We start from the raw sequence: 26,668 nt of genomic DNA, 5'->3' as shown, positions 1-26,668 counted from the left end.
TTTATTTCAATGTTGAAAATTGTTTGTGGGCAAGTGAATGAAAACTATGCGATATCTAAATATTTCTGCAAACCGTGTTTTAGTAAACTAACAAAACTGTCTAAACTGATAACATATCAACTTGCCCAATTCGGTCTGTGTTTGCAACAAATACATCATCTCTCTCAGATGCAGCACTAAGCACGTTTTTTTGATGGTCAGTAAGCTCGTTCAGAGCAAAATGCTAGATTTTAATTTTACAAAGTAATGTGTCGTATCTATCATGAGTTCTGATTCGGTAATGCAAATGAGCCCCAGTGAATCTTATAATTGTTTGAGGGCGTGCGACATACAGTAAATCATGGTGAAATCTGCCAAGGGTCGAGGCTTTGGCCGAATACATGGTCTTTGGATGGCGAAGACAGCAATTTTATGGCATTTGTTATTATATTGTTCCAGTGAGTTTTCAAATTTAAGAAATAAAGTTTGAACATGATTAGTTGAGTATTGTAGAATACTTTATTTTCGCTTAGAATTTATTTTCGCTGAAGGGATAATTCCGTGAAAATAAAATCCAGCGAATATACATTTTTTCCTATATTTTACATTAATCTCATCAAAAATCAGTGAAAATAAATTCCAAGCAAAACGCCCAAAAAGCCATTTCAGCGAAAATAAATTCCAGTGAAAATAAAGTATTCCACAGTATGTCAGAGATACAGCCACAGAACATTATTTGATAAAACAAATAGCCACCAGCCATCCCAAGATGCATGTGATTGGTTCAGACATGTCCAAGATACAAATGAAGACACAGACATGCACATCTCAAAATATAAGTGCCTGTTTTGCCCAAACAGATGAGTTGAATCTGTTTCCAGTATGTGAAAGACAACTATAGCTAATCAAGCTGATGGGTCAAAAATAATACAACCAGGCAGCACTATGGGGACAAATATAGCTTTATTGATGACTAAATACAATCAAAAAACTACTTACACTACTAGTGTTTAGAAAACCAAAATCACACTGATAGCAGTAATATTGTGTGTAGAAAACAAAAACTAATATTTTTTATCACCCTTTTGTATCTCACCCAATTATACAGTATAACATCCGAAACGGGAAATGCAATTCAGAGAATTGTATGTGAATATGCAGTGGAATTCATGCATATTTTTCACAGATGTGACCCCACCCCACTAATGCATTCCAAAATGAAAATATTTTGATATTTGTAGTTGATGCAATCCATGGACAAAGATTCAAGGCAAAGCAGTGTTTCAATTTTGGCCACATTACTATAAAATGTGCCAGTAGTGGTCAAACGGACGCAAGGGTTAAACAAAAATACCATATCACAATGTTATCAAACTCTGATTGCTTTCAAATACTTTAAATAGATACCATAATGTGAAAATAAAAATAAAGAAAATCTTTGCGGTTTTACTACATGGGTACAGTAGATCATATGTTACAAGCTTGAATGAATGGGTTTCAATGCACATTCATTATTGTAGATAATGCCAAAGAGACTGAAAACTGGCAAGACCACAATATCAAGTGTACAGAGAGCCGGGTATTTGCTAATATGTGCAGGTAGTTGGTACACCCATGAGAACTGATATAATACATCTTAACTCTCAGCTGGTTGTTCACCTTCTGCTGATGGTTCATACTGTAACAACTGTAATCAAAGCAATAGAAACAAAGATTAAACATTTGTTATGAATATATACAGATATCTTGACAAAGCTTGATAACAGCACGTCCTAAACATGCTGGGGTCCAAACAGATGTAATTTAGGTTTTATTTCCACATGCCATGAATGTAAACATGACAAAAGATGTGTTTATTTTGGCACCATATTGAACTGTCATCAAATAACTTGTTATGAGATATATTGTTATACTGCCTTTGTTTTGAAACGGAACAAAGGTGAATGTTATGGAGCGTTTTTTATTTTATTAAATGTGTTCCAAAAGCCAGGTAGTTATTAGTTGCTTAATATGCAGCCAAATCACGATAATTATGATTATACACCCATTTTTTGTGCTTGAATGCATTTGAACAGATATCAATTCGATGTATGAATTTGATTTTGTGTACATTTTTAGGACGCATATTGCATATTTTCTCTGCATTATTCAAATAATTGTTACGTCTTAGATGAATATTTAAGCGCTTTCATGATCTTCATGTATTTATCGACATACACATACAACCATCACATTTTTAACAGTGACAGAATCTTGTGCTAAAAATAATTTAAAATTACACATAGCATAATTAACTAAATGAGTTGAACAAATAATCCATACAACGGCTGCCCTCTTCCTCCAGTGACATACTACAAATAAGCTTTTCGTGATCAATCAAGTCAGTGAAAATATTTTTTTAATTTTGTTGACGCCATGTTATAAACCATGATGATACATGTCAAGTTAACAAGTCAATCATGAACGAGTTGAAATTATGTAGTTTGCTTTGTAGTTATACTGTACTAATAGTCTACTAAACAAACATTAAACCAGTCCACAAGACTACCACATTTTTTTACCCCTTTCAACAGTGCTGTGACTTGTAGGCCAATCAATGCACAAACTCAGAATAGCAATAGGCAGTACCAACACAAAACAGTGATTACAAAAACACTGAAATAGAATAAAAAATGATTTTTGCAAGAACAAATTATTTATACCTTTGATTTCAGTTCACTGTTTTCTTCGTTGAGTTGCTCAATTTTTTGTCTGAGTTCAGTCACTTCTAGGCGCAGGGCTTCAACATCTGCTGTGTCTGGACCACCAGTTCCAAGATTTTGTTTTAAAAAGCTGTAAGTTCTTAGTTAAAGAAAGTAACACAACACAATTGACAAAGAAGAGTAATTGATACACAGTCACAGAGAATCACTTATATGTATGTGTAATAACTACGGACTACATGTGTGCCAGAATAAATTAAATATACATGTATTCCACACAAGCACTGAGCATAAACAAGGTCAGATATTGATAGAGACTGCAATTTTAGTTATTGTAGCAATTGTCATTTCTTGATCCATTGATGTAAGCTCTTCATATCTGTTTTGAATAATTTTACACCTTTACACCATCAACCGCAACAAAATACACACAGTCATACATGAAAGGTTTAACTCGAGTAGCATTTTAATATTTGTCAACAAAATAAAATGACCTCTCCTTCATTATGACCACCAGCATCTCTTGCTTACATATTTAATTTAGAAAACATGCATTGCATGTATAGCAGAATGATGAACTATAAATAGTATCCTACACAGGTGTACACAGAACAAATACAAGTATACAACGTACAAACATTGGATTAGAAAGAAATCCAAGCAACTGTTAAATATCCAACATTCTTTTTCTTGAAACTTAATAATTCATCAACGAATTTACTAGCTTCATGAGTGACGCAACAAATACATATTGGTTTGTATACTGTATATCGGAGAACTTTCTTAATTCGCAGTAGTAAAAATAATTTTTCAAGATCGTGAATAGCATAAAAATGAAAATGATTAAAAACAGACAACATAATATATGCCATGATGTGATCTAGCATTGGCAGGTTTAGTGAGTTTCACTCTGATGGAGCTATGACATCCTAGTTGCAAATAAAGACAGACTCTCAAAAATATAATACAAGTTAATTTAGATTTTAATAAGAAATTAATAAATTATGCAAGTGAGAGTTTCATCAATCTGGCAATTATAATACGCAGTTATCCAATCAAAGACGAGAATTCACACATCAGGTCATTCATTGCATCCACGTATGGTGGCAATGAACTTTCAACATAAATTTATTCACAATGACTGGTCATCATTCTGTATTTGTTGCAAGAATTTAATTTTGTAGAAATGCCTTTGAATTACTGTAAAACACGTCTTTTTAGCTAGCATGTTATTTTAGCTAATCTGTAATTTTGCTAATTCAAAATGCAGCTAATTTAATAGTAAGTATATTCTCACAGGGAGATAGTCAACACTTTAGCTAAATTAAGATTCTGTTAATTCATGCCTAGAGTCGAATCCGCTAAAATTGCATGCAGGTATTTCAATGTGTTCTACACACAGTCACACGTGATAATAAAATAAATACGATATTTACTATATGGGGGCCGCCATCTTGAATGACGCATAAAACTAAATAAGAGACAAGTTGTGAAACGCGTTTTTCAGATTCCTACAAATCAGGACAAAAATACCAATCATTCACAAAAATACGGCCTGTTGGGGTTATATTAAGCCAACCGATAACAAAATTCGGCCTAATTCGTCGTTTTTGTGTGGAAAAATCCCTTGCATACAAACACCTAATTACGCGAAGGAACCTAGAACACTAAGCCGTGGTATTTGAAACCGAAATTGTCATCTAAGCGTTAGGCCGTCGCTGATTGGCTGCTGAGCTGGAATGCCAATTTTAGTTCTACAGTACTTCATAAACCCTTTAGTCACACAGAGGATTATAAAAACATGACTAAACATGTTGTTTGAAAGACTATGTATATAATTTACAAACTATTAAGATTCCTACTTGTACAATACTGTTTCGATTTATCTTGAACCCATGGTTTGATTCCATGGGACAATCTACAACTTAACTAAAATTCAAAAGGATACTCTAGTGCGTTGTTTGGCTTCTCTGGTTCTTCATAAAGTGCAACAAGAACTTTAGTCAAGGTGTCCAACACACCGGCCTTTTCTAGGTATTTCCTGAACTCTTCACGCTTCGAGTCAGCGGCCTAAAAATTAATAAAATACACAGTAAAACAATTATATACATCATTCACCAAGATAAAATGGTATCTTAATTTTTACTGTGTCATTTTAATGACGTCAATAATTGGGGTAAAAATAGATTTTTACCTCCATGATTCAATGAAATTGACACAACAACAAACCCACTTAGCTCAATAATCGCTGTCGGGGATTCCGTGGAATATATATTCTAAAACATATGTAGATAAATATTTTGAGAACTGTCTGACGGGAGACTGCCTCTTATAAGTGATTCTAGTCGCTGTCCTATACTTTGAGCCGGAAAGAAATATTTTCTATTTGCCAAGTACCAGCAAATATTGGTGAACCCATTGGAAAATAAGAGCCCTAGAAATATCGGTGACCATGCCGGAATGTTAGTACCACATACTCACCCTGTAAGTCGTCATTTTTTCAGGTGTTATTGGACAATAATAAGTATCACTGTCAGCTCCAAAGTTTATGTTTCGCTCACAGTAGCTAAATTTGAAAACAAAATGGCGATGTTGCTAGATGCGCAATATAGTTGCGCACAGATGCAGGCCCGACAATTTCTTAGTGATCAATTTCTTTTGATGAAAAAAATATGTTGTCTAAATTGTGACTCATAATCTATTTTTTAAATTAAAAAATATCTGTTTAATGTTATGCTAAATGAATACTAAACAAATTTGTTTGACACAATCCTGTTGTGTTAGTATAGCTTTGTACGAGGTTGAAAAGTTTGACCCATGGAAAGCATTGTGGGTAGGTCAAAGTTTATCGCGGGTAAGTTGAGAAAAAACAATCTGCGAAACCAAAATCGTCCGACTAAATGAAATGAAAGGACATCTAGGTAAGTGCGATTCGCGATGAACAAATTATAATCAAACCGCTCACTGGGTCGAATTATCTAGAACTGTTATGGTATCACACGCATTTTCGATTAACGCTTGGTCAGCAGAAATCACGCTGATCGTTCCCAGTCCCAGCACCATTGCCCCATGTCATTGCACGATGAAGAAGTCTATCCGTGCAGGTTTTAGCGGCGCTTGGGTCCAGATAGGCCGATTCTTTTGGAACGACTGACGAACCATAGGACCTATTCAGACCCAGAACGCCGCAAAACGATGATGGTAGCGGACGATCATGAGCTTAACTGGGTTTGCTCCTATCTCTCACTTGTCATTCTATCAAAAATATTAGTGTTTGTTGAAATCAAAATTGGAGAAAAATATCCTGGGATTATAAATTTATCACCTGACTAGATGCTGTCTATGATCGCGAGACAAGATCAAGAATATTGTGCACAATAACTACTATACTGAACAAAACTTACAGAAACAAACACAGTCACTCTGATTTCTTATAAATTTAATGTCCTTTTCATGAAATTATATTGACTATACTATATTTAATATCAGTATAAGTGAAATTCAGATCTGTCGATAATCATGACTTCACCACAAGTCACAGATTAGTTTTCATCTGTCAAGCCATCAACTCACTCTACCAAAATACTAGTACTCATATATACATTTGTATATATAAATTCAAAGTTGTATATTCATTTATGCTTCATTAAATTAAAGTATTATCAGTTTTCTAATAATGTCAAACTTTAAACTTTCTCTGCCACTACTTGCTAAGACAATGGTTTATAACATTTGTTGTTGACTTTTCAATCAATTCTTTTTGTGTGATCAGTGCTCTGTTAATACCAATAAATTTTCTCATTTCAGATGAAATATTAGTGATTCAATGAAAGACATATTTGGTGACTATATCATTCAAATGTACAGATTTAAGTTTTAATATGAATGAACTTCTCACTGAGTTGATTTCTTGCTGTGGATCATTGAATACAGACAAGGCAACTGAAAGAAAGGTAAGTTTAATTATCTTGCCAATGGTATTATTAAAAAAAATAGAATCAGAAAATTATGACATAATGGTTGACCAAATTTGTGAAAAATTTTGGAAAACCAGATCCACTTCAATAGAATTTGAAAACTTACTGAGTAAATTACTGAGTAAATTAATAGAGCATATTCTAAAATGGTCATCAAGATCTTATTCAGAGTTCAGAGTTCAGAGACAGTTATGAGAATATAACCTTATTTGGGGGGCAAAAACAAGTTGCTTGGCTTTCTCCATCTCAACAAGATCTCAGCAGCCTCTTCTTAATTATGGTCTTTTGCACATGTTTAATACTTGTCAAATCCACATCATCAATGGGCAGAAATTTAACAAAATAGATGGTGGGCAAATTTCTAAATTTTCTTTCTCTTTTATTAATATACTTATATGTAGAACAATGACGATACGTCATATGTATGAGAAGCTGAACTATGAGCCAGGTTGGATAAATTGTATTCCTTTATATTTCTTATTACTGGGATGAATTTTTTTTCTGCATGGCTGCAAGTGTGGAACCACCAGCTCTTAAAACTATTACCCTAATTGAATTTCAAACAAATTTGTTAATTTTGAGCCCTTACATCTATCCTCGGGGGCGGAGCTTCGTCACGGACGTTCTACGTTGCTAAGACGCGCACCACTGTACCACGTATTTATATGGGCTTTGTGCGCGCTGCTGTGGAACGCCGGTGGAGCCGGTGAAAACTCGAGAAAACAACACAAACGCAACTTTGAAGTAATCATGAACAACCAAATTCATATATGTTACACACGTAGGGCTCATCTTATTACACTGTTCAGGGGACTCTCAACAACCATCGCAAAGTACCGTTTTCTGCGAGTTTTTGGTCTTTGTTTTCACCGCGAGGGTTGCCAGGCGGTAGAAAATGCCCGGATGTCCACCCCGAGGATATATATTTTTTCTATTTTACTGTTAAAATACAAAAAAAATAGCTGGTAATTTTATTCAAAGTTGTTTCGTTTGATTGACAGCCAGCTGTTATCAACATCTAAACACCAGTGTATTAGTTTCCATCAAGAATATACGTAATTTATTCTTTATTCACCAGTGATCTAGAAAAACACTTGATGCCATTGCATTAGATTGCTTTAGATTGGAGATGTAGTCATCTATTGCACTCAAGCCAGTTTACTGAGTTTGATAGCCTGTCAAATCATGGTTTCTATAAATATTTCTGTCTAGTGTAAAACACTGGTTCAACTGTTTCAGTCCTCCTTGAAACACATAAAGCAAACCAGTTCCAAATTCATACAAAGAGACCACAAAAGCCATTGCCTTAATTTAATTGATCATGTTATTTTTTTTTACAGAGACAAGCTGAAAATTTCAAGCGAATTCTAACCCAGTCTAAAGTTATACAGTGTCTGGATAGCAATTCTGACCAAAATAATCGAAGTGGTAGACTCTTCACATGGGACCATGTCTTCAAGGCTGTGCGGAATTTCATTGACAAAGAAATTGACGTGCTGAGGAAAGCCAAAGGAGGTGAAATGTGATTCTTATTTCCTACTGTAGACATGTTGGTCTAGTATGTCGTACATGTTCCAAGGGTAAAAGGAACTTAGGCTAACTAGGCACTTAGGCTAACTAGGCATTTAAAATATGGTGCCTTGAATGTACTATGATTTGGGCTTCAGGGATTCATACATTAGTATTCTCAATTTAGAAACGCCAACATTATTATTCCATTTAATCAGAAAAACAAACAAACAATGAAAATAAATCTAACCTTAGCATTAACACATATTTAAAGTATTGAAAACTCTGAATTTGCATGAATTTATAGGATATGAACTTAACGTTCAATTTTTAAATGACTTCCAGCTTGTCTATTATAGTATTCCAATGTACATGGATTCACACAGATTTGTCAGTTCCAAAATGTCTCTGTCCTGCAGGAATAATTAGATGAGTTATACCTGTATAGATGTACTTGATTGCATAACCATATAGGACACAGAGAGATGGAATATAATCTGTGTCATCCACACAATTTTGTGGTATTAATAACATTGTCAATTCCTAAATTCCAAATTGTTTCAGATCTATAAATACAGATATATATAAATTCCTGAATAGACAAGTTTTGAGTTAAAGCGCTATCAGTCAGTTTTCCAGCAAGAAAGGGTGGTGGGGGGTTCTGGGTGGTGGTGATTCTAGCTTGTGCAATTTGTTCACTGTATTCTCTGGTTCCTGGCATTCTGATCAGTCAGTATTCCAGCAAAAAAGGGTGGTGGGGGGTTCTGGGTTGTGGTGATTCTAGCTTGTGCAATTTTTTCACTGTATTCTCCCGTTCCTGGCATTCTGATCAGTCAGTTTTCCAGCAAGAAAGGGTGGTGGGGGGTTCTGGGTGGTGGTGATTCTAGCTTGTGCAATTTGTTCACTGTATTCTCTGGTTCCTGGCATTCTGATCAGTCAGTTTTCCAGCAAGAAAGGGTGGTGGGGGGTTCTGGGTGGTGGTGATTCTAGCTTGTGCAATTTTTTCACTGTATTCTCCCGTTCCTGGCATTCTGATCAGTCAGTTTTCCAGCAAGAAAGGGTGGTGTGTGTGTGTGTGTGTGGGGGGGGGGGTTCTGGGTGGTGGTGATTCTAGCTTGTGCAATTTGTTCACTGTATTCTCTGGTTCCTGGCATTCTGATCAGTCAGTTTTCCAGCAAGAAAGGGTGGTGGGGGGTTCTGGGTGGTGGTGATTCTAGCTTGTGCAATTTGTTCACTGTATTCTCTCGTTCCTGGCATTCTGATCAGTCAGTTTTCCAGCAAGAAAGGATGGTGGGGGGTTCTGGGTGGTGGTGATTCTAGCTTGTGCAATTTGTTCACTGTATTCTCTGGTTCCTGGCATTCTGATCAGTCAGTTTTCCAGCAAGAAAGGGTGGTGGGGGGTTCTGGGTGGTGGTGATTCTAGCTTGTGCAATTTGTTCACTGTATTCTCTCGTTCCTGGCATTCTGATCAGTCAGTTTTCCAGCAAGAAAGGGTGGTGGTGGTGGTGGTGGTGGTGGTGGTGGTGGTGGTGGTGGGAGGTTTCTGGGTGGTGGTGATTCTAGCTTGTGCAATTTGTTAACTGTATTCTCTGGTTCCTGGCATTCTGATCAGTCAGTTTTCCAGCAAGAAGGGGGTGGGGGGGGGGGGGTGGGGGTGGGGGGGGGGTTCTGGGTGGTGGTGATTCTAGCTTGTGCAATTTGTTAACTGTATTCTCTGGTTCCTGGCATTCTGATCAGTCAGTTTTCCAGCAAGAAAGGGGGTGGGGTGGGGGTGGGGGGTTTCTGGGTGGTGGTGATTCTAGCTTGTGCAATTTGTTCACTGTATTCTCTGGTTCCTGGCATTCTGATGAACTATACCAAACATTTACTTGGCAAAATCAACCCCCTCCCTTACGTAGATGAAATTGGAACATTTTTAACCAGTGTACTTAACCTCTTCATCACCAGTTTCCTCTTCTCATCATAAATTCACAAAATAGTCCCGTTTATAGTCTGCACTTTGTGCCAGGAGATTGGGACAAAAATAGTTAAATTTTTGGCGTAAAAAACAAATATTGACTTGAATTTTGTCTGTTGGCTCCAAAATTAGGGTTCATTTCCAGAAATATTGTGGGATATAAGCAAAAAGTGCAGAAAAATTTGGGCAAGAAAGTCTGGTGGTGGAAAGGTTAAGTTTCTAAGGTAATGGCAGTACTATTGCTTCTGCACATGGGATCAAAACACTTATATCGATTAAATGTTCCTAGTGAATAACTGTCTGATAAAACAATAGTTTTACTGTATGTTACTTTTTTATTTATTTTATAGCAAGTGCAACAGTTATCAGACGAAAACAAGAAATCAGCACACTATTTAAATGGACAATACGAATTGCCAATAAACGTATGTCTATTATTTTAATCATTTATCGTACCATCTTGACAATGGCATAACACTCAGTTTTCATATCTATCATATTTGATCTGCTGGAAAAGCATATAAAACCATAATTGCATTCACAGTATTTGATCAACCCAAACCTGTAGGTGCAGACTGAGTCTAGTAGATTGACTGATGAAATTCATAACATTTTGTTTGGTGGCCTTTGAGATTCGAGAATATCTAAAAGTATGCACTATGGCGCTTTAAAGCAGAGCAGAGGTTGATGTGATCCCATAATGGCTGAGTGCATAAGTATGCAATAATCTCGAGATATCTTATTCTGTATCTTTTTCCTGGTTTCCTGTTTATGCTAACAATGTTGGTTTGACTGTCAACTTTGCTGTTCATACCACCTCCTTGCAGTCAGGATAATGACAGTAAGTAGTATCAGACCTGTGTTGCAGTAAAAAAAAGCACTGTGGTGGTACCACCATGCTGTTTGTATCCTGGGAAGGAAACTGGTTTGTCTTGTGTGATTACAACAAGTCGATCTACATGTATTGTTTTTACAGGAGGAGAAAGACTCAAATGCAATGACATCATTGTACATATTAAAACTACTATGAATGATGATTTTACATGTGAAGCATTTGGTGTTGATTATAGTAATGTATTACTGAAGGATGTCTTGGGAAGTAAGAAATACTGGTGTGATATGAGTCAGAAAACATGGATGGGTAAGTGAAATCTGCCTTGACCCCAAGAGGTCATACATCTTGGTACTTCCTGGTACTTCCTGGTACTTTGGTTTATAAAATCCAATCTTATGTTTAGTTTGTAACCACTCTGTTACCACATAATCAATTAGTGAGTTATGGTAAATTTGTGTCCAATCTGGAAATTTATTATATTGTATAAAGTCAGGATATTATGTGTGGCGGTGTCAGACCAGTGTGGTAGTTAAACAAGAACAACAAATTCTCTGGTCAGGTAATGCCTAAGTTCAAAGTGGATGCTCACAGTTTGTTTGTTTTTTTTGTTTTTTTGGGGGGGGGGGGGGTTTCTGCAAAAACATTGAAAAAATGAAAGAAAAAGAGTTTATGGCACATGTGAAAATCCACTGTTCTTGATGGTGTTGGATTCTGTTAACCTCAAATCTTTGTCTAGCATCCATCTGTCAATCATTATGGCTGAGGTTATAGAATCTATACAGAAAAGATAGATTGTGAATCTTGCGATCTGATTGCTGGAAACAGCCTTGCCATGTTGGCGTTTCAACTACACTAATCTCATTTGTATCAAGAGTTCTCTTAGAAAGCGGAGGCTATTTATCTTATCTGAATAATTTATTATCTAATTTTCAATTGAATAGAGCTATGAATAATTTGACATGTTGACTTAATGTTACAGGTTTATTATCAATGTACTGCCATACTATACTGGAATATGCAGGTGGTTTTAACAGAGATACGCTATCTCAAATTATATACGTTTTAATTTGTGGTGCTACGACACAGTGCAATGTACAAAATAGAAGACTTTTTGATTTTTTTACTGAAATAACCAAACATTTTAGGTAAGTGTCAATTTATGTCATATCGCCCTCTCGTGTTGCTAAGTTGAAAAGTTGTGCCACCTTCTAGTAAACTTGAAGGCCTTGAAAAGTAACTTTATTTAGTTGAAGTAGAAAATGACCACAACAATCTGAATGATTTCTGTTTCTCTTTGTTTGGGCGTCCAACAGTAATGGTTGGGCAGTAGGTTCAAACACTGCTATAGCAATGGTTTAGCTTTGGATCATCTTCTCTTGAATTATTGCAAAAAAATAAAATAATTTGACTAAAATATGTTTTATTTTGATGTGTATTTGTAGAAATGAGAAGAGTAGTATAGTGTTGGTCAATATTATCACAGCTATGAATAGTTTCTGCCAATCAGTTGCAATAAATTGTAGAAGACTAATTTGTAAACTTGGTGAAGATGTATTACCCACATTGCTGTTTTTATGGAGTCAGAGACCTTCACCAGATTTAAAGGTAAGCACTGTTACAATGTATTAACACCTGGTAAGTGACAGTGACCCAGTTTAACCTAGATCAGGATTTCATAAATTTGCATTTAGTAAGAAACTGGCATCTGGTAGACAATACCCATTTCCATGTTTGCTCTATTGAAAGCACACATCTTTAGTAGAAAATAAACCAAAAGTCGCATTTGTTAAATACTGAATCATTAAAATATTTTTTTTTTACCTTGCCCGTACCATCAAAGATGGAAGGGAAAGGTATATTAAGGGAAAAATTTTGTCCGGCGTTGTCGTTGTTGTTGTTGTTGTCGTTGTCGTCGTCGTCGTCGTCGTTAATAATTGTTATTGTGTGCATAATAACTTTACTAATTCTATTCCAAACTTTATCAAACTTGGTCACCTTATTCATCAGTATAAAGTCTTCCCTGAGTTTGAACAACAGATGTCCTGTATGAAAATATCATGCAAAAATTGAGAAAATCTGATAAAATATTTTGACTGTTTCTACTTGACTGATCACTGGTGATACACATCAAAGGTCACTGATCTCAGTGGAAATATGCATTGTTGTATGTGTTCAAAGAAGCAAATGATTTATCTTGTAATAATATCCTTGGTAATGTATCTCAGAATCCCATACTGGGTTTCAAAACCAACTCATGGAGAGATTGCACAGTCTGATACACATTTGCAAACCTACCAATAAAATCTTTACAGAAAACAAGATGTCAGAAAATCAATATAAGCACTCCTATGAACTGGGTGCCTAACTTTGATTAAGATCTGAAGCTAATAGAAAATCTGTTTAGTTCAAAGTTATCAAATCAAAAACAATACATAAAAAATACATTAAAAGCAAAACATTTTATCCACATTTTAAAAAGAAAATTATTCTAAAATATTTGTATTCTGTATTTGACAAACAGTTCATTCGACAAATGAAAACTCACAGGAATATGTTTCAGCTATTAGAACAGAATGATAGAGTTTTTATAATACTAGTTTAAAAACGCACTTCAGAGATTGCAGTGTTTGAAGATGTAGTTTCTCAGGAGGCAACAGTACTGTTGACTTCTCCCTCCACTGGACACCAACTGTTTAAGTTGATTTGCATACAAAGCAGAGCTTGCAACATGATAGCTATTCATAAAGGGTGGTTTTTTTTTACTTTTCACATAATACAGTAGTCACACAATGAGGCAGTTCATATTTGTCTCAGTGAATCATTCATTTTTGACAGACACCTGTACAAAATACTTGGACTAAAGCCAGCTAAATTTTTCTGTTATCTTGCATGTTTTATGAATCTATTCACATCTAAATGCAGCACTTTTTTTTGGAATGAGACATTTGTTTTTATTCTAAAATATCTCAATTACTTTCAATAAAGCTGGAAATTATGTTCCTTAAAATAATTAAACAAATAAGGCACCAATGTTTTTGTAAGATATTTACATCTTTTAAGGACATTCGGTAGACTGATTCCCTACTGTTGGTTCAACCCCAAAACTTGTTTGTATTCAAAATTAATTATGACAATGCATATTTATATTGAAACAAACTATGATAAAGGGAATTATATTATATAACAAAGGGCAAGGTCACCAGAGTTCAACTATGTTTTTTACTATAGACACATCTCTGTGATTTACGTAAGCACATGTGCTACTAATACGGTACATGAAAGAGTTCCTATTTTGAATGATTTCTAAGCCATGGTGTTTAATTCCTATTTTTAATTTACATGTACCTTATGGTTCTCTCTTTGGTGAAATGTGCATGTGTTATATAAACCTTCTGTTATGCATTGTAGCAGTAGCAGCAAATTTGAGTGATAATTATGCTTTATTTCAGGATGAGATAGTTGTATTTTTTCAACTACAGATGTGTGCACATCAACCACATGGTGTTCAGCAGGAAAAAGACGGTGCATACGCACATGACTTCACAGTTTGGAAGGTAGGCATTATGTAGTCTTGTTGTACGTCTCAGTTAAATAAAACACTTGTCATGCAATGTCTCAGTTAACACACTTGTCATGCAGTGTCTCAGTTAACACACTTGTCATGCAGTGTCTCAGTTAACACACTTGTCATGCAGTGTCTCAGTTAACACACTTGTCATGCAGTGTCTCAGTCAACACACTTGTCATGCAGTGTCTCAGTCAACACACTTGTCATGCAGTGTCTCAGTCAACACACTTGTCATGCAGTGTCTCAGTTAACACACTTGTCATGCAGTGTCTCAGTTAACACACTTGTCATGCAGTGTCTTAGTTAACACACTTGTCATGCAGTGTCTCAGTTAACACACTTGTCATGCAGTGTCTCAGTTAACACACTTGTCATGCAGTGTCTCAGTTAACACACTTGTCATGCAGTGTCTCAGTTAACACACTTGTCATGCAGTGTCTCAGTTAACACACTTGTCATGCAGTGTCTCAGTTAACACACTTGTCATGCAGTGTCTCAGTCAACACATTTGTCATGCAGTGTCTCAGTCAACACACTTGTCATGCAGTGTCTCAGTTAACACACTTGCCATGCAGTGTCAGTTAACACACTTGTCATGCAGTGTCTCAGTTAACACACTTGTCATGCAGTGTCTCAGTTAACACACTTGTCATGCAGTGTCTCAGTTAACACACTTGTCATGCAGTGTCTTAGTTGACACACTTGTCATGCAGTGTCTCAGTTGACACACTTGTCATGCAGTGTCTCAGTTGACACACTTGCCATGCAGTGTCTCAGTTGACACACTTGCCATGCTGTGCCTCAGTTGACACACTTGCCATGCAGTGTCTCAGTCAACACACTTGTCATGCAGTGTCTCAGTTAACACACTTGTCATGCAGTGTCTCAGTCAACACACTTGCCATGCAGTGTCTCAGTTGACACACTTGTCATGCAGTGCCTCAGTTGACACACTTGTCATGCAGTGTCTCAGTCAACACACTTGTCATGCAGTGTCTCAGTCAACACACTTGCCATGCAGTGTCTCAGTTGACACTCTTGCCATGCAGTGTCTCAGTTGACACACTTGCCATGCAGTGCCTCAGTTGACACACTTGTCATGCAGTGTCTCAGTTGACACACTTGTCATGCAGTGTCTCAGTCAACACACTTGTCATGCAGTGTCTCAGTTAACACACTTGTCATGCAGTGTCCCAGTTAACACACTTGTCATGCAGTGTCTCAGTTAACACACTTGTCATGCAGTGTCTCAGTTAACACACTTGTCATGCAGTGTCTCAGTCAACACACTTGTCATGCAGTGTCTCAGTTAATACACTTGTCATGCAGTGTCTCAGTTAACACACTTGTCATGCAGTGTCTCAGTTAACACACTTGTCATGCAGTGTCTCAGTCAACACACTTGTCATGCAGTGTCTCAGCCAACACACTTGTCATGCAGTGTCTCAGTTAACACACTTGTCATGCAGTGTCTTAGTTAACACACTTGTCATGCAGTGTCTCAGTTAACACACTTGTCATGCAGTGTCTCAGTTAACACACTTGTCATGCAGTGTCTCAGTCAACGCACTTGCCATGCAGTGTCTCAGTCAACACACTTGTCATGCAGTGTCTCAGTCAACACACTTGTCATGCAGTGTCTCAGTTAACACACTTGTCATGCAGTGTCTCAGTTAACACACTTGTCATGCAGTGTCTCAGTTAATGCACTTGCCATGCAGTGTCTCAGTTAACACACTTGTCATGCAGTGTCTCAGATAACACACTTGTCATGCAGTGTCTCAGTTAACACACTTGTCATGCAGTGTCTCAGTTAACACACTTGTCATGCAGTGTCTGAGTTAACACACTTGTCATGCAGTGTCTCAGTTAACACACTTGTCATGCAGTGTCTCAGTTGACACACTTGTCATGCAGTGTCTCAGTTGACACACTTGCCATGCAGTGTCTCAGTTGACACACTTGCCATGCTGTGCCTCAGTTGACACACTTGCCATGCAGTGTCTCAGTTGACACACTTGTCATGCAGTGTCTCAGTCAAACACTTGTCATGCAGTGTCTCAGTTAACACACTTGTCATGCAGTGTCTCAGTTAACACACTTGTCATGCAGTGTCTCAGTCAACACACTTGCCATGCAGTGTCTCAGTTGACACACTTGTCATGCAGTGCCTCAGTTGACACACTTGTCATGCAGTGTCTCAGTCGACACACTTGTCATGCAGTGTCTCAGTTAACACACTTGCCATGCAGTGTCTCAGTTGACACACTTGCCATGCAGTGCCTCAGTTGACACACTTGTCATGCAGTGTCTCAGTTGACACACTTGTCATGCAGTGTCTCAGTTGACACACTTGTCATGCAGTGCCTCAGTTGACACACTTGTCATGCAGTGTCTCAGTCAACACACTTGTCATGCAGTGTCTCAGTTAACACACTTGTCATGCAGTGTCTCAGTTAACACACTTGTCATGCAGTGTCTCAGTTAACACACTTGTCATGCAGTGTCTCAGTCAACACACTTGTCATGCAGTGTCTCAGTTAACACACTTGTCATGCAGTGTCTCAGTTAACACACTTGTCATGCAGTGTCTCAGTCAACACACTTGTCATGCAGTGTCTCAGTCAACACACTTGTCATGCAGTGTCTCAGTCAACACACTTGTCATGCAGTGTCTCAGTTAACACACTTGTCATGCAGTGTCTCAGTTAACACACTTGTCATGCAGTGTCTCAGTTAACACACTTGTCATGCAGTGTCTCAGTTAACGCACTTGCCATGCAGTGTCTCAGTTAACACACTTGTCATGCAGTGTCTCAGTCAACGCACTTGCCATGCAGTGTCTCAGTCAACACACTTGTCATGCAGTGTCTCAGTCAACACACTTGTCATGCAGTGTCTCAGTCAACACACTTGTCATGCAGTGTCTCAGTTAACACACTTGTCATGCAGTGTCTCAGTTAACACACTTGTCATGCAGTGTCTCAGTCAACACACTTGTCATGCAGTGTCTCAGTCAACACACTTGTCATGCAGTGTCTTAGTTAACACACTTGTCATGCAGTGTCTCAGTTAACACACTTGTCATGCAGTGTCTCAGTTAACGCACTTGCCATGCAGTGTCTCAGTTAACACACTTGTCATGCAGTGTCTCAGTCAACGCACTTGCCATGCAGTGTCTCAGTCAACACACTTGTCATGCAGTGTCTCAGTCAACACACTTGTCATGCAGTGTCTCAGTTAACACACTTGTCATGCAGTGTCTCAGTTAACACACTTGTCATGCAGTGTCTCAGTTAACGCACTTGCCATGCAGTGTCTCAGTTAACACACTTGTCATGCAGTGTCTCAGTCAACGCACTTGCCATGCAGTGTCTCAGTCAACACACTTGTCATGCAGTGTCTCAGTCAACACACTTGTCATGCAGTGTCTCAGTTAACACACTTGTCATGCAGTGTCTCAGTTAACACACTTGTCATGCAGTGTCTCAGTTAACGCACTTGCCATGCAGTGTCTCAGTTAACACACTTGTCATGCAGTGTCTCAGTCAACACACTTGTCATGCAGTGTCTCAGTTAACACACTTGTCATGCAGTGTCTCAGTTAACGCACTTGTCATGCAGTGTCTCAGTTAACGCACTTGCCATGCAGTGTCTCAGTTAACACACTTGTCATGCAGTGTCTCAGTTAACGCACTTGCCATGCAGTGTCTCAGTTAACACACTTGTCATGCAGTGTCTCAGTTAACACACTTGTCATGCAGTGTCTCAGTTAACACACTTGTCATGCAGTGTCTCAGTTAACACACTTGTCATGCAGTGTCTCAGTTAACACACTTGTCATGCAGTGTCTCAGTTAACACACTTGTCATGCAGTGTCTCAGTTAACGCACTTGCCATGCAGTGTCTCAGTTAACACACTTGTCATGCAGTGTCTCAGTTAACACACTTGTCATGCAGTGTCTCAGTTAACGCACTTGCCATGCAGTGTCTCAGTTAACACACTTGTCATGCAGTGTCTCAGTTAACACACTTGTCATGCAGTGTCTCAGTTAACACACTTGTCATGCAGTGTCTCAGTTAACACACTTGTCATGCAGTGTCTCAGTTAACGCACTTGCCATGCAGTGTCTCAGTTAACACACTTGTCATGCAGTGTCTCAGTTAACGCACTTGCCATGCAGTGTCTCAGTTAACACACTTGTCATGCAGTGTCTCAGTTAACACACTTGCCATGCAGTGTCTCAGTTAAAGCAGGAGAGTCGTCACCTGTGCACGTGCAGGAATTGTGTCTCAAGCAAGGATAACAACACACGCTAAAAATGCAAAGGCTCATGGGTAAATGCTTGTTTGTAAACGATGACACGCTATGGCCATCTGACGCATGCGCAGGTGATGACACCCCCGCTTTATCATACTTGTTACATTTTACTTTTTCTCTACACCATGAGATGACTCCAGTCAAGGTATTCATATTTTACTTTTGAAAATTACAAAACAGTTTTACTCTAAAATCTGAATATTGTACTGTTCATTTTGTTAAACAGAGCCATTTAAAAAAGCTATATGCTGCCATCTACACTGATTTACAACAGATTGGAGCAAGGAGGTTGAGGTAAGGGACGACGTCAAAAGATCGATGTCGGATAAAAAACTTATTTCCTTTAGTTTGGGGGTGGGGGGTTTTGACCTCAAAAAGTTTCCATCCTACAAAAACGATTTTATTTTTTAATGAAGTCAAAAAAATCTTGGAGTATTTGTTGTTGGGTTTTTTTCTATCCAATCATGGACAGAAATAACAAAAAAGGGAGAAAAAAAACAGAAAAATGGTTTGGTTCGAGTGTAAATCTGTGCGTCAAATGAGGTGCATTTGTAAAGTCTTTTTACATTCTCCCGACAACCAACTGCTATGCAATACTACTGTCCGATTATCAATTTGTATTCAATGGTGAATGTAGTCTGACGCCATGACCAATATTTATCAATTAAGTTTCAGTGGGGGGTAGGGGGGTTTGGAAAAAAACTAAAGGAATTAAGTTTTTTATCCGACATCGATTTTTTGACGTCGTCCCTAAGACATGTCAATTCTTAGTGCGCCCTCTATATTGAATAATGATTGCACTTACTTTTATTTGTCTTTGTATCATGCCTGCAGTATTATTTATTGTTATACTACTACTACTAATAATAATATGATTATGATTTGAAATATAACCATTTAAATGCTGTAATTGTGATTTTTGTTGTTCCAGTAGTTCTAGGGAAACCACTCTGAAGGAGAATTATGTTAGCCTAGCAGCTGATGTCTGCCATCAGGTAAAGATATGTTTGTTTGTTGTTTTAAATGTATCATTAAATGGGATGGATGAATGATACCAATAGTGTTAATAGTTGTATTTTCATCAACTTGCACTGCTATGATTAATCACGTACCATGTAACCTCTAGCTCCTATGCAAATTTGTGATCTGGTACCTCTTTGAAACGTTTGTTCAAAACAGGATTTGGTTCCTGATTGATCTGTATATATAATTATTATGCCAATTCTGGATTATTATTATTATTAGCATCAAGGATGAATATTACGGATACGGGTACACAATTTTGGTATATATATATATCATTATATATTTTGTGATTATTTCCACACATCCATCACAGAACTTAATCAATGGCTGTGAGTTGTTGAGAGGAGAACTACTTTTCACACAAAACTCATTTGCATTTAGTATTTCTTGAAATGTTTTTTGATTATCAAACAAAATTCATGTGACTTCAAATGAGATCTCACACCACATATCACATCAGTTGGGAACCCTTATCTTATCAATCCTTGATATATTGTATATTGAAAGATATTTTCTGAGAAAACCACTGAGATTGAAGTTACTCAAATGACATTTGTCAATACCCAACCTGGCAGTAGGAGTAAAAGACGACGCTTGGAATCTGGTTGGGAAATGATACGAGACGCTCTCACGCAGCAAGGTCACATGACAGAAACTATACCATGGTGAGTAACATTATATTTACTGAATGCTAAATTTAATTTTTTTTTTTAAATTTGTCAATTTTATGAAAATAAAATAAAAATTAAATTTAAAGTTTCAATAGTAATTTGTGTTCATTGGTAGTATTTAATGCCATCAGGGTAATAGTGTTTAAACTTAGCGCAACAATTTTAAAATAATTTTCCCAAATGTTTACAGGTGTTTGAAAATGCTGTAAAACTAAACTAAAAAGAAAAATATATATATACTATGTTTGAAAATGTGAAACAAAAATCTAATGCCTGATTTAATATATGCCCTTATTCGTTCACAAAATTAAAAACAACTTAAAATACTTTACATACAACTAGTGTAATATATAACAATGTTTTTATCTAAAGTGTGTAACAGTACAGCATCGAGAGTTTGCGTACGATCCAACACCTTCGTCAGTGGAGATAATATGACAATTTTGACTTCGGCTGTGTTCCAACAGACTCAAATGTTTTTAATTTCATAAATTCTGGTGGTACGTAATTAATATTGTAATAAAATGTGCATATTTGTTGTGATCATTTTTGTTTCTTCCTTGTGAAAATCAATGACGACTCAACTAATTTCGTAATTTGATTTTCCCTCAAAGACGTAATCTGTCACTTGATGAATCAAATTTTTCATTTGCACTCTTTTTCGAGGGGGTGCTCGGGTAAGCGCCCACCCCTAAAAAATCGTGATTTTCTGAGCAGAGGCCCCTGGGCGCTAACGCGGTCGAGTACGGTAAGTGTTTTCTCTAGTGCTATCACCCCCCTCCCCCCTCAGCTATGAGATATGCACACAAAAAACAATACAGTTCATCTATTGCATGGCCATCAAATTGCATGCTGACATTGTTTTTATTTCTTTTTAGTCATTACGGCTATGCACAGTTGATTTCAGCTAATGATGTGTTAGTAGAAACACAACTGTCTAAAAATAGGTTTATGCTAATCTAAAAGAAAAACAGTTCTGATAAAAATCAAAAGTAATTGTAGATAGTATTTTGGCAGTGAGAATGGCAGTCATTTTTTTCGGTGTCAGTGTTTTTCAGCCGCTGATTGGAAGAGCAGGCCATGCTTTATTTGCAGTGGATGGAGTATCATGATGTGTAGAATCCTGTATTGGTAGCTGTACATTGTTGTACACCTTCTGAACTGCCAACGATCGTTGTAGTTTTTCATCAGTCAAATCCAGTATCTCTTCTTTTGGCATCAGCTTTGCTAAAAGACCACAGCACTTTTTTTTATCCTTTTCAATCTGGTCATCTTGTGGTGGTTTTTCTTTGCGTCTGGTCAGCCCTATTTGCGTCTTTTTCTTTTCTGACCATAAATTTATATGACGATGATCATCACTCAGGTAGCGCTTCTCATTATAGCCTTTATCATTCTCATGGTGATGACTGTCACCTAGGTAACGCCGCCTCTCACCATTATCTTCATGAGATGGTTGACTTGGTTTCGATTGACATTGGATAGTTACCATGGCAATTATGGCAATCAGTCTCATGACATTGATCTTGGTCATGACTCTGAAAAAAAAAGACAGCATCAGAACTTGATTATACCTGTTTGTGTATGCTTGCTTACACTGTTCGTGTACATGTATGTTATGCTTCTGTGCAAAATCTCATGGTTTACCATGAATAATATCGCAGTTTTCAATACTCTATTTTGAAATCCTGATATGATCTATGCCGAGTGAAGTTTAATTGCTTAACGATAAATATAACAGTTCGTACTTGTTGATTACTATTTACCACGGAGATAAACAGCTTTTTATTGGTGCAAATAATGGTATCTACTGATATATATAAGAGATCATAAAAGTTGTAGTAGTGAGATTTCCAAGTTACTATTTAACTATTATCTGTCAATGGATGGTGTTTTACTACTCAGGAATATGCACTTGGGTCAAATACACGTACAATTTCTAACTCAAATTATCATATTAGTCTGAGAAATGTACAGAATCACTTCACTATAGGATATCAATATAATCAAAATTTGTTGTTGTTGTTGTTGTCTCTCCTGACTTTTTTTTGTATGTGCAAGTTGCAAGTGCTGACATATAGTGTGTTTTTGCCACAGAAGTCATATTCATGTTTTGGGACTACATGACAGGGCTGTGCGGCCATTAAACTCTCTATCAAATGGCAATTTAATGCGCTATCCTGGCGTCAGCAAGGTCTGGTCGAACACAAGCACCTACGAACCTTAACCAAAGTTCCCCAAAGTCGCATTCATTAGTGAATGAATCTCGGCCAGTGGAATTGGCCTTCCCATTGAGTCTGTGGCACACTCACCCAGGGTAGGAGTCGACCCTTTTGATGTTCAGCCTAAGGTTGGATTTGAACTTGGGTCTATTAATCATGAGTCTGATACGACAACCACTATGCTACCAGAGATCAATCATTAGCTTATTCTGTTGTGTGCAGTTGTGACAAGGTATAACTTAAAATAGTTGTATACTTGTCATGTGAAGTACAGCAAAAATGGAATGCATTGTCAGCTGTACTTCAAAACTGAAAATCTTCAAAGGAATAAATTACTCGCCTGTGTTTGTTGCTGCTCTTTATAACTTTTTAAAACTCTGTCAATAACTTGTCGTGATGAGGTGTGTTTATGAGTGTTTGGCTGTGTATGATGGTTTGTTAGAAATTATCTCTAGTAGTTCATCATCATTTAGGTCACATGGGCCACTCTAAAATTATGCATTGTTTCACAAGATAAGAGTATGTGACCAAAAAGATATTGAATGAAAATTCTAGTCCATTTAAATACCGATAATATTTATAACTATATTTTGGGGGCTGAGTTAAAAATAACAATAATGGCATTGAATATATCGTTAGTAAATAATTAGTATTTTAACAAAGTTTCAAACATTCTGAACAAGTTTTAAAAATTATCTGATGAAACATCATCACTTGGAAAACAAATCTAGTAAACTAAATATCTCATCTATGTTGCCATGAATTCTTGATGTATGTTGTAATAGATTGTTATCAGACCACACCTAAAGGGTATCTGTTGGTATACGTGGCTTCTTCAACTCATGCTGAAAACTATTTGTAATTCAACATATTCAATTACATGATTTCATACCTTCTACCACTGTACTGGTAATTGTAATAACACAGTTGCACTAAATTTGTGATTTATTTTAGGCTTTCCGCCAATTGGGAATTTTTCGTGTCTGTGTCGATTTATTTTAGTTGGTGAAAAATGTCATCCTTTTTTATACAGGGGGGTAACCAATATTTTCAGTTTATTATATGTTGTTATTACACCAAATTAGAAATGTATTATCTTATGGCTAAATTTGAGCAGGTTTTCAAGAACTGGTTTTTAAAATGAAAAGAACTCTATCAGAATGAATATATATCTACACACGTGGAGGGTTATTTATCACCCAGTACCATATTGACAAAGGATGTATATGTACATCAAAGGGTTATCACTGAAGTGAAGTTGATTCAGGTTTTGCAGCACTTTGAGGATAAAAAATTCTTTGCTGTTTTATATTCACACTTGACGCTTTACCACAATAGAAGAGTGACCAAATATACAAAAATTGCACACCATGGTCACAACACGGCGCATGTTTGAATTTTTATGTAAATTTAACAAATAATGTATTTACTATCGTTCACAAAACCCAGATCAGAAAAAAGTATTGTATGTGACATTCTATCAAATAAAAAGTAGGTAACCATATATCAAATGTATATAGATATATTTATGCCAAAACCATAACTATTTTGTGTCAGACTGGTTCAAAAGTTCAACTCTGGAAAAACACTTGTTTAAAATCAAGGCAGGTGACTCAATTCTGTTTTTGACGTATTTAAATAAATGTTTATACAATAGATTCCAATTTCTACTTTATTGTTGCTGCCAACTCTTAACTCGTAACATGATTTTAGTCATCAGGGTAAAGCAGAAAGCCGTTAAAATTAGTATACCCAACATTACTACCAAAGAGACACCCAGAGCTATTAATTAGTGTTAAAACAGTATCGCCTTTATCTAAGTGGATAACTGTTGTTGCACTTGCACTCGCGAAGTTTCCTTCGTTCCCATAAGCGTATGCTGAACTTTCAGATACAGTATTCTTAGAGATAGATACAGTTGTACTATCACACACTCTGCTTTTAAGTATGTTCAGATTAAACACGTAAATTCCACTGTGTTCACAGACGAATTCACCGGTTTCGTTGTTGTAGTTATTGCCGATGTTTAGGTAGACATAGTCGTAGAGTATAGGTAAGCTTTTTCTAGGTTCTGCTTGTCGGTGGCTGAATAATCCAACGTTAAATGCTGATTGTTTCTGGATTGGTGCGGAGTATTTTGAACACTGGCTGTCGCATGTTCCTTTCTCGGCACGTACCGTAAATGTCATCAATGCGGCTGTGACCAAAACGGCAAGGATTATACCGTATATAAGAGTACAGGTATATGATTGGATCACAGTGCGAGTTGCTGTAAATAAAGTATAAGGAAATATTACTAGTAGTTCTATACATGAAACACCATTCCATTCAATGCAGGGTAAATTTAGATTAACTGAAGGGAAAATAAATGATATAATTTTTAACTCTGCTGTTGACTATTACTGATTCATTGCCCAGCATTTGTCAGTGTCAACTTTAAATTTTCGACTTTTTCTTGAAAACAATAAAGTTAACAGATCTTATTTTACATTTCAAAGTAGGTACGTGTATTACGGAATAATTAGTTGTTTTTTTTTAATCTGTAAACCATGACACATTCCAGAGTAAAAATCATAAAATCCAAAAAAATTATTTCATTATTATTCAAATGAAGCACAGGATCTTTTCAATGTCCATGGCAGAGAAATATAAAACATAAGATTTCAGACTTTCTAAACTTGCTCCCTTTGTTTTAATGGTGCATTTCCACTGATTGGTTCATCTTCCAATGCACCTTTAATTGTATATGATTGGGACCACTCACAAAGTTTCTTTCATCACACTGAGATACATGGCCATCATTGATTGGTTGGTGACTATGATCAGAGTCTGACCAATCAGAAAGTGTCTTTCAAGCCAAAAAAATGCAGACAGTATGTATTGCTATTACTCATTGGTTGGTCACCTACTGTGTATTTCTTACCTGGTTTAGCATTAACCTCGGTACTTGTTTTCACGTCTGCGTTTTCAGATTTCTTCTGCTTTCTTTTTGCCATGGTATTATATTTTCAAATTTTAACTTTTTCTTGCTGCAATGCTGAAGTACATTACCACTATTAATCAAAGTGTGGAAAGCTATTTATCTGGTTATCACTGGTTATCACTGGTTTAGTTGAGTTGTAGAAATTATTGATATGACTGATAAAAGTTATTCCACAAAACAAAACAAAAAATGCACTTGTTGTGAACAAATATCCAGTCTATTCTGGATATTCTGAAAACTTTTGACGCCTCAACAGAAAAATCAGTTGACTACAACGATAAATAAATTGTCCAACTAATTGGCTGTGTGTGCTCCTTGATAAATAATAGTAATATAAACTTGTAATTTGGGTTTTTCTGGTCATTGGTGCAACATTATCATAATACCGAGACTTGGATTGATGTATTATACATTACAGACTTTTGCTGAGAATAAAATAGAAAGAAACAGAATTTATTGTATTCTAAAAATCTAAAAATTTGCCATTGATGATTAGCAAAGGCGTAGAGGAAGCATTAACCCTTATCTGGTCAAGACAACGTAAAAGTTTTGGGTTGCCAGCTGTAGGATATGGATTAAAATCTAAAACCCAAACCCTGTCTTTAAACCTTACATCTTTTCCAAACCCCATCCCCGTGGATTGAATGCCAAAAATCACAATGTTTCAGTAACACTGATGTTTAGTTCATACCGTGAGTTACAATTAGAATATTGCATCCACTGTCTCATACATAGAGTATTCTGTTTAATATTGAGTGGTTCAGTTGGCAGAATGTTGGTTTATTTATTCCATGGGGGCTACTTGTTGTTAAAATAGTTGTGAACACAAGGACGAAAAAAAACTTTTCGGGGTGAATATTTTAATGCGTTACATAATTCATACATTTTTATGTATAAATTACTGTATTTTCTCTGACAAGT

General features: G+C 36.7%; 4 protein-coding genes across 4 annotated transcripts in view; 1 reads left to right on the top strand and 3 right to left on the bottom strand.

Moving 5' to 3' along the window:
* Window positions 1–1,354: 1,354 nt before the first annotated feature.
* LOC100369611 (c-Myc-binding protein-like) lies at window positions 1,355–5,294 on the bottom strand. The gene is made up of 4 exons (XM_002733593.3): window positions 5,163–5,294; window positions 4,630–4,751; window positions 2,682–2,811; window positions 1,355–1,666 (listed from the first exon to the last, which is right to left on the bottom strand). The coding sequence occupies exons 1-4, from the start codon at window positions 5,175–5,177 to the stop codon at window positions 1,616–1,618; spliced, it is 318 nt and encodes a 105-aa protein (XP_002733639.1). The 5' UTR covers window positions 5,178–5,294; the 3' UTR covers window positions 1,355–1,615.
* A 1,803-nt stretch (window positions 5,295–7,097) lies between these two features.
* The window catches only part of LOC100369761 (serine-protein kinase ATM-like), an 83,497-nt gene continuing 63,926 nt past the window's right edge, over window positions 7,098–26,668 (top strand). Inside the window, exons 1-10 of the mRNA XM_085505233.1 lie at window positions 7,098–7,106; window positions 7,999–8,173; window positions 10,475–10,549; window positions 11,101–11,265; window positions 11,939–12,104; window positions 12,402–12,564; window positions 14,409–14,513; window positions 19,075–19,142; window positions 19,780–19,843; window positions 20,382–20,539. Of these exons, the coding sequence (XP_085361359.1) occupies window positions 7,098–7,106; window positions 7,999–8,173; window positions 10,475–10,549; window positions 11,101–11,265; window positions 11,939–12,104; window positions 12,402–12,564; window positions 14,409–14,513; window positions 19,075–19,142; window positions 19,780–19,843; window positions 20,382–20,539 (1,148 nt within the window). The remainder of the gene's footprint in view (window positions 7,107–7,998; window positions 8,174–10,474; window positions 10,550–11,100; window positions 11,266–11,938; window positions 12,105–12,401; window positions 12,565–14,408; window positions 14,514–19,074; window positions 19,143–19,779; window positions 19,844–20,381; window positions 20,540–26,668) is intronic.
* Window positions 21,367–23,193, bottom strand: LOC144349936 (uncharacterized). The gene is made up of 2 exons (XM_078008276.1): window positions 23,105–23,193; window positions 21,367–22,080 (listed from the first exon to the last, which is right to left on the bottom strand). Exon 2 carries the CDS (start codon window positions 22,074–22,076, stop codon window positions 21,600–21,602), a length of 477 nt encoding a protein of 158 aa, XP_077864402.1. The 5' UTR covers window positions 22,077–22,080; window positions 23,105–23,193; the 3' UTR covers window positions 21,367–21,599.
* On the bottom strand, window positions 24,410–24,953 carry LOC144349935 (complement C1q-like protein 2). The gene has a single exon (XM_078008275.1). It carries the CDS (start codon window positions 24,951–24,953, stop codon window positions 24,474–24,476), a length of 480 nt encoding a protein of 159 aa, XP_077864401.1. The 3' UTR covers window positions 24,410–24,473.

This window comes from Saccoglossus kowalevskii, chromosome 11, assembly GCF_978046115.1.
Source record: "Saccoglossus kowalevskii chromosome 11, keSacKowa6.1, whole genome shotgun sequence".
Taxonomy (NCBI): Eukaryota; Metazoa; Hemichordata; class Enteropneusta; family Harrimaniidae; genus Saccoglossus; species Saccoglossus kowalevskii.
Note: the sequence above shows the minus strand (reverse complement) of the source record. Positions and strands in the feature narration are given on the sequence as shown.

Bases quoted from the DNA above. Each gene is read 5' to 3' on its own strand.
- LOC100369611 (XM_002733593.3), bottom strand. The intron at 2,812-4,629 runs GTATCCTTTTGA...AAGAACTTACAG, and splicing joins AAGCCAAACAACGCACTAGA to CTTTTTAAAACAAAATCTTG. The intron at 1,667-2,681 runs GTATAAATAATT...CTTTGATTACAG, and splicing joins ACAGTGAACTGAAATCAAAG to TTGTTACAGTATGAACCATC.
- LOC144349936 (XM_078008276.1), bottom strand. From the start codon at position 22,076: ATGACCAAGATCAATGTCATGAGACTGATTGCCATAATTGCCATGGTA.
- LOC144349935 (XM_078008275.1), bottom strand. From the start codon at position 24,953: ATGACATTTACGGTACGTGCCGAGAAAGGAACATGCGACAGCCAGTGT.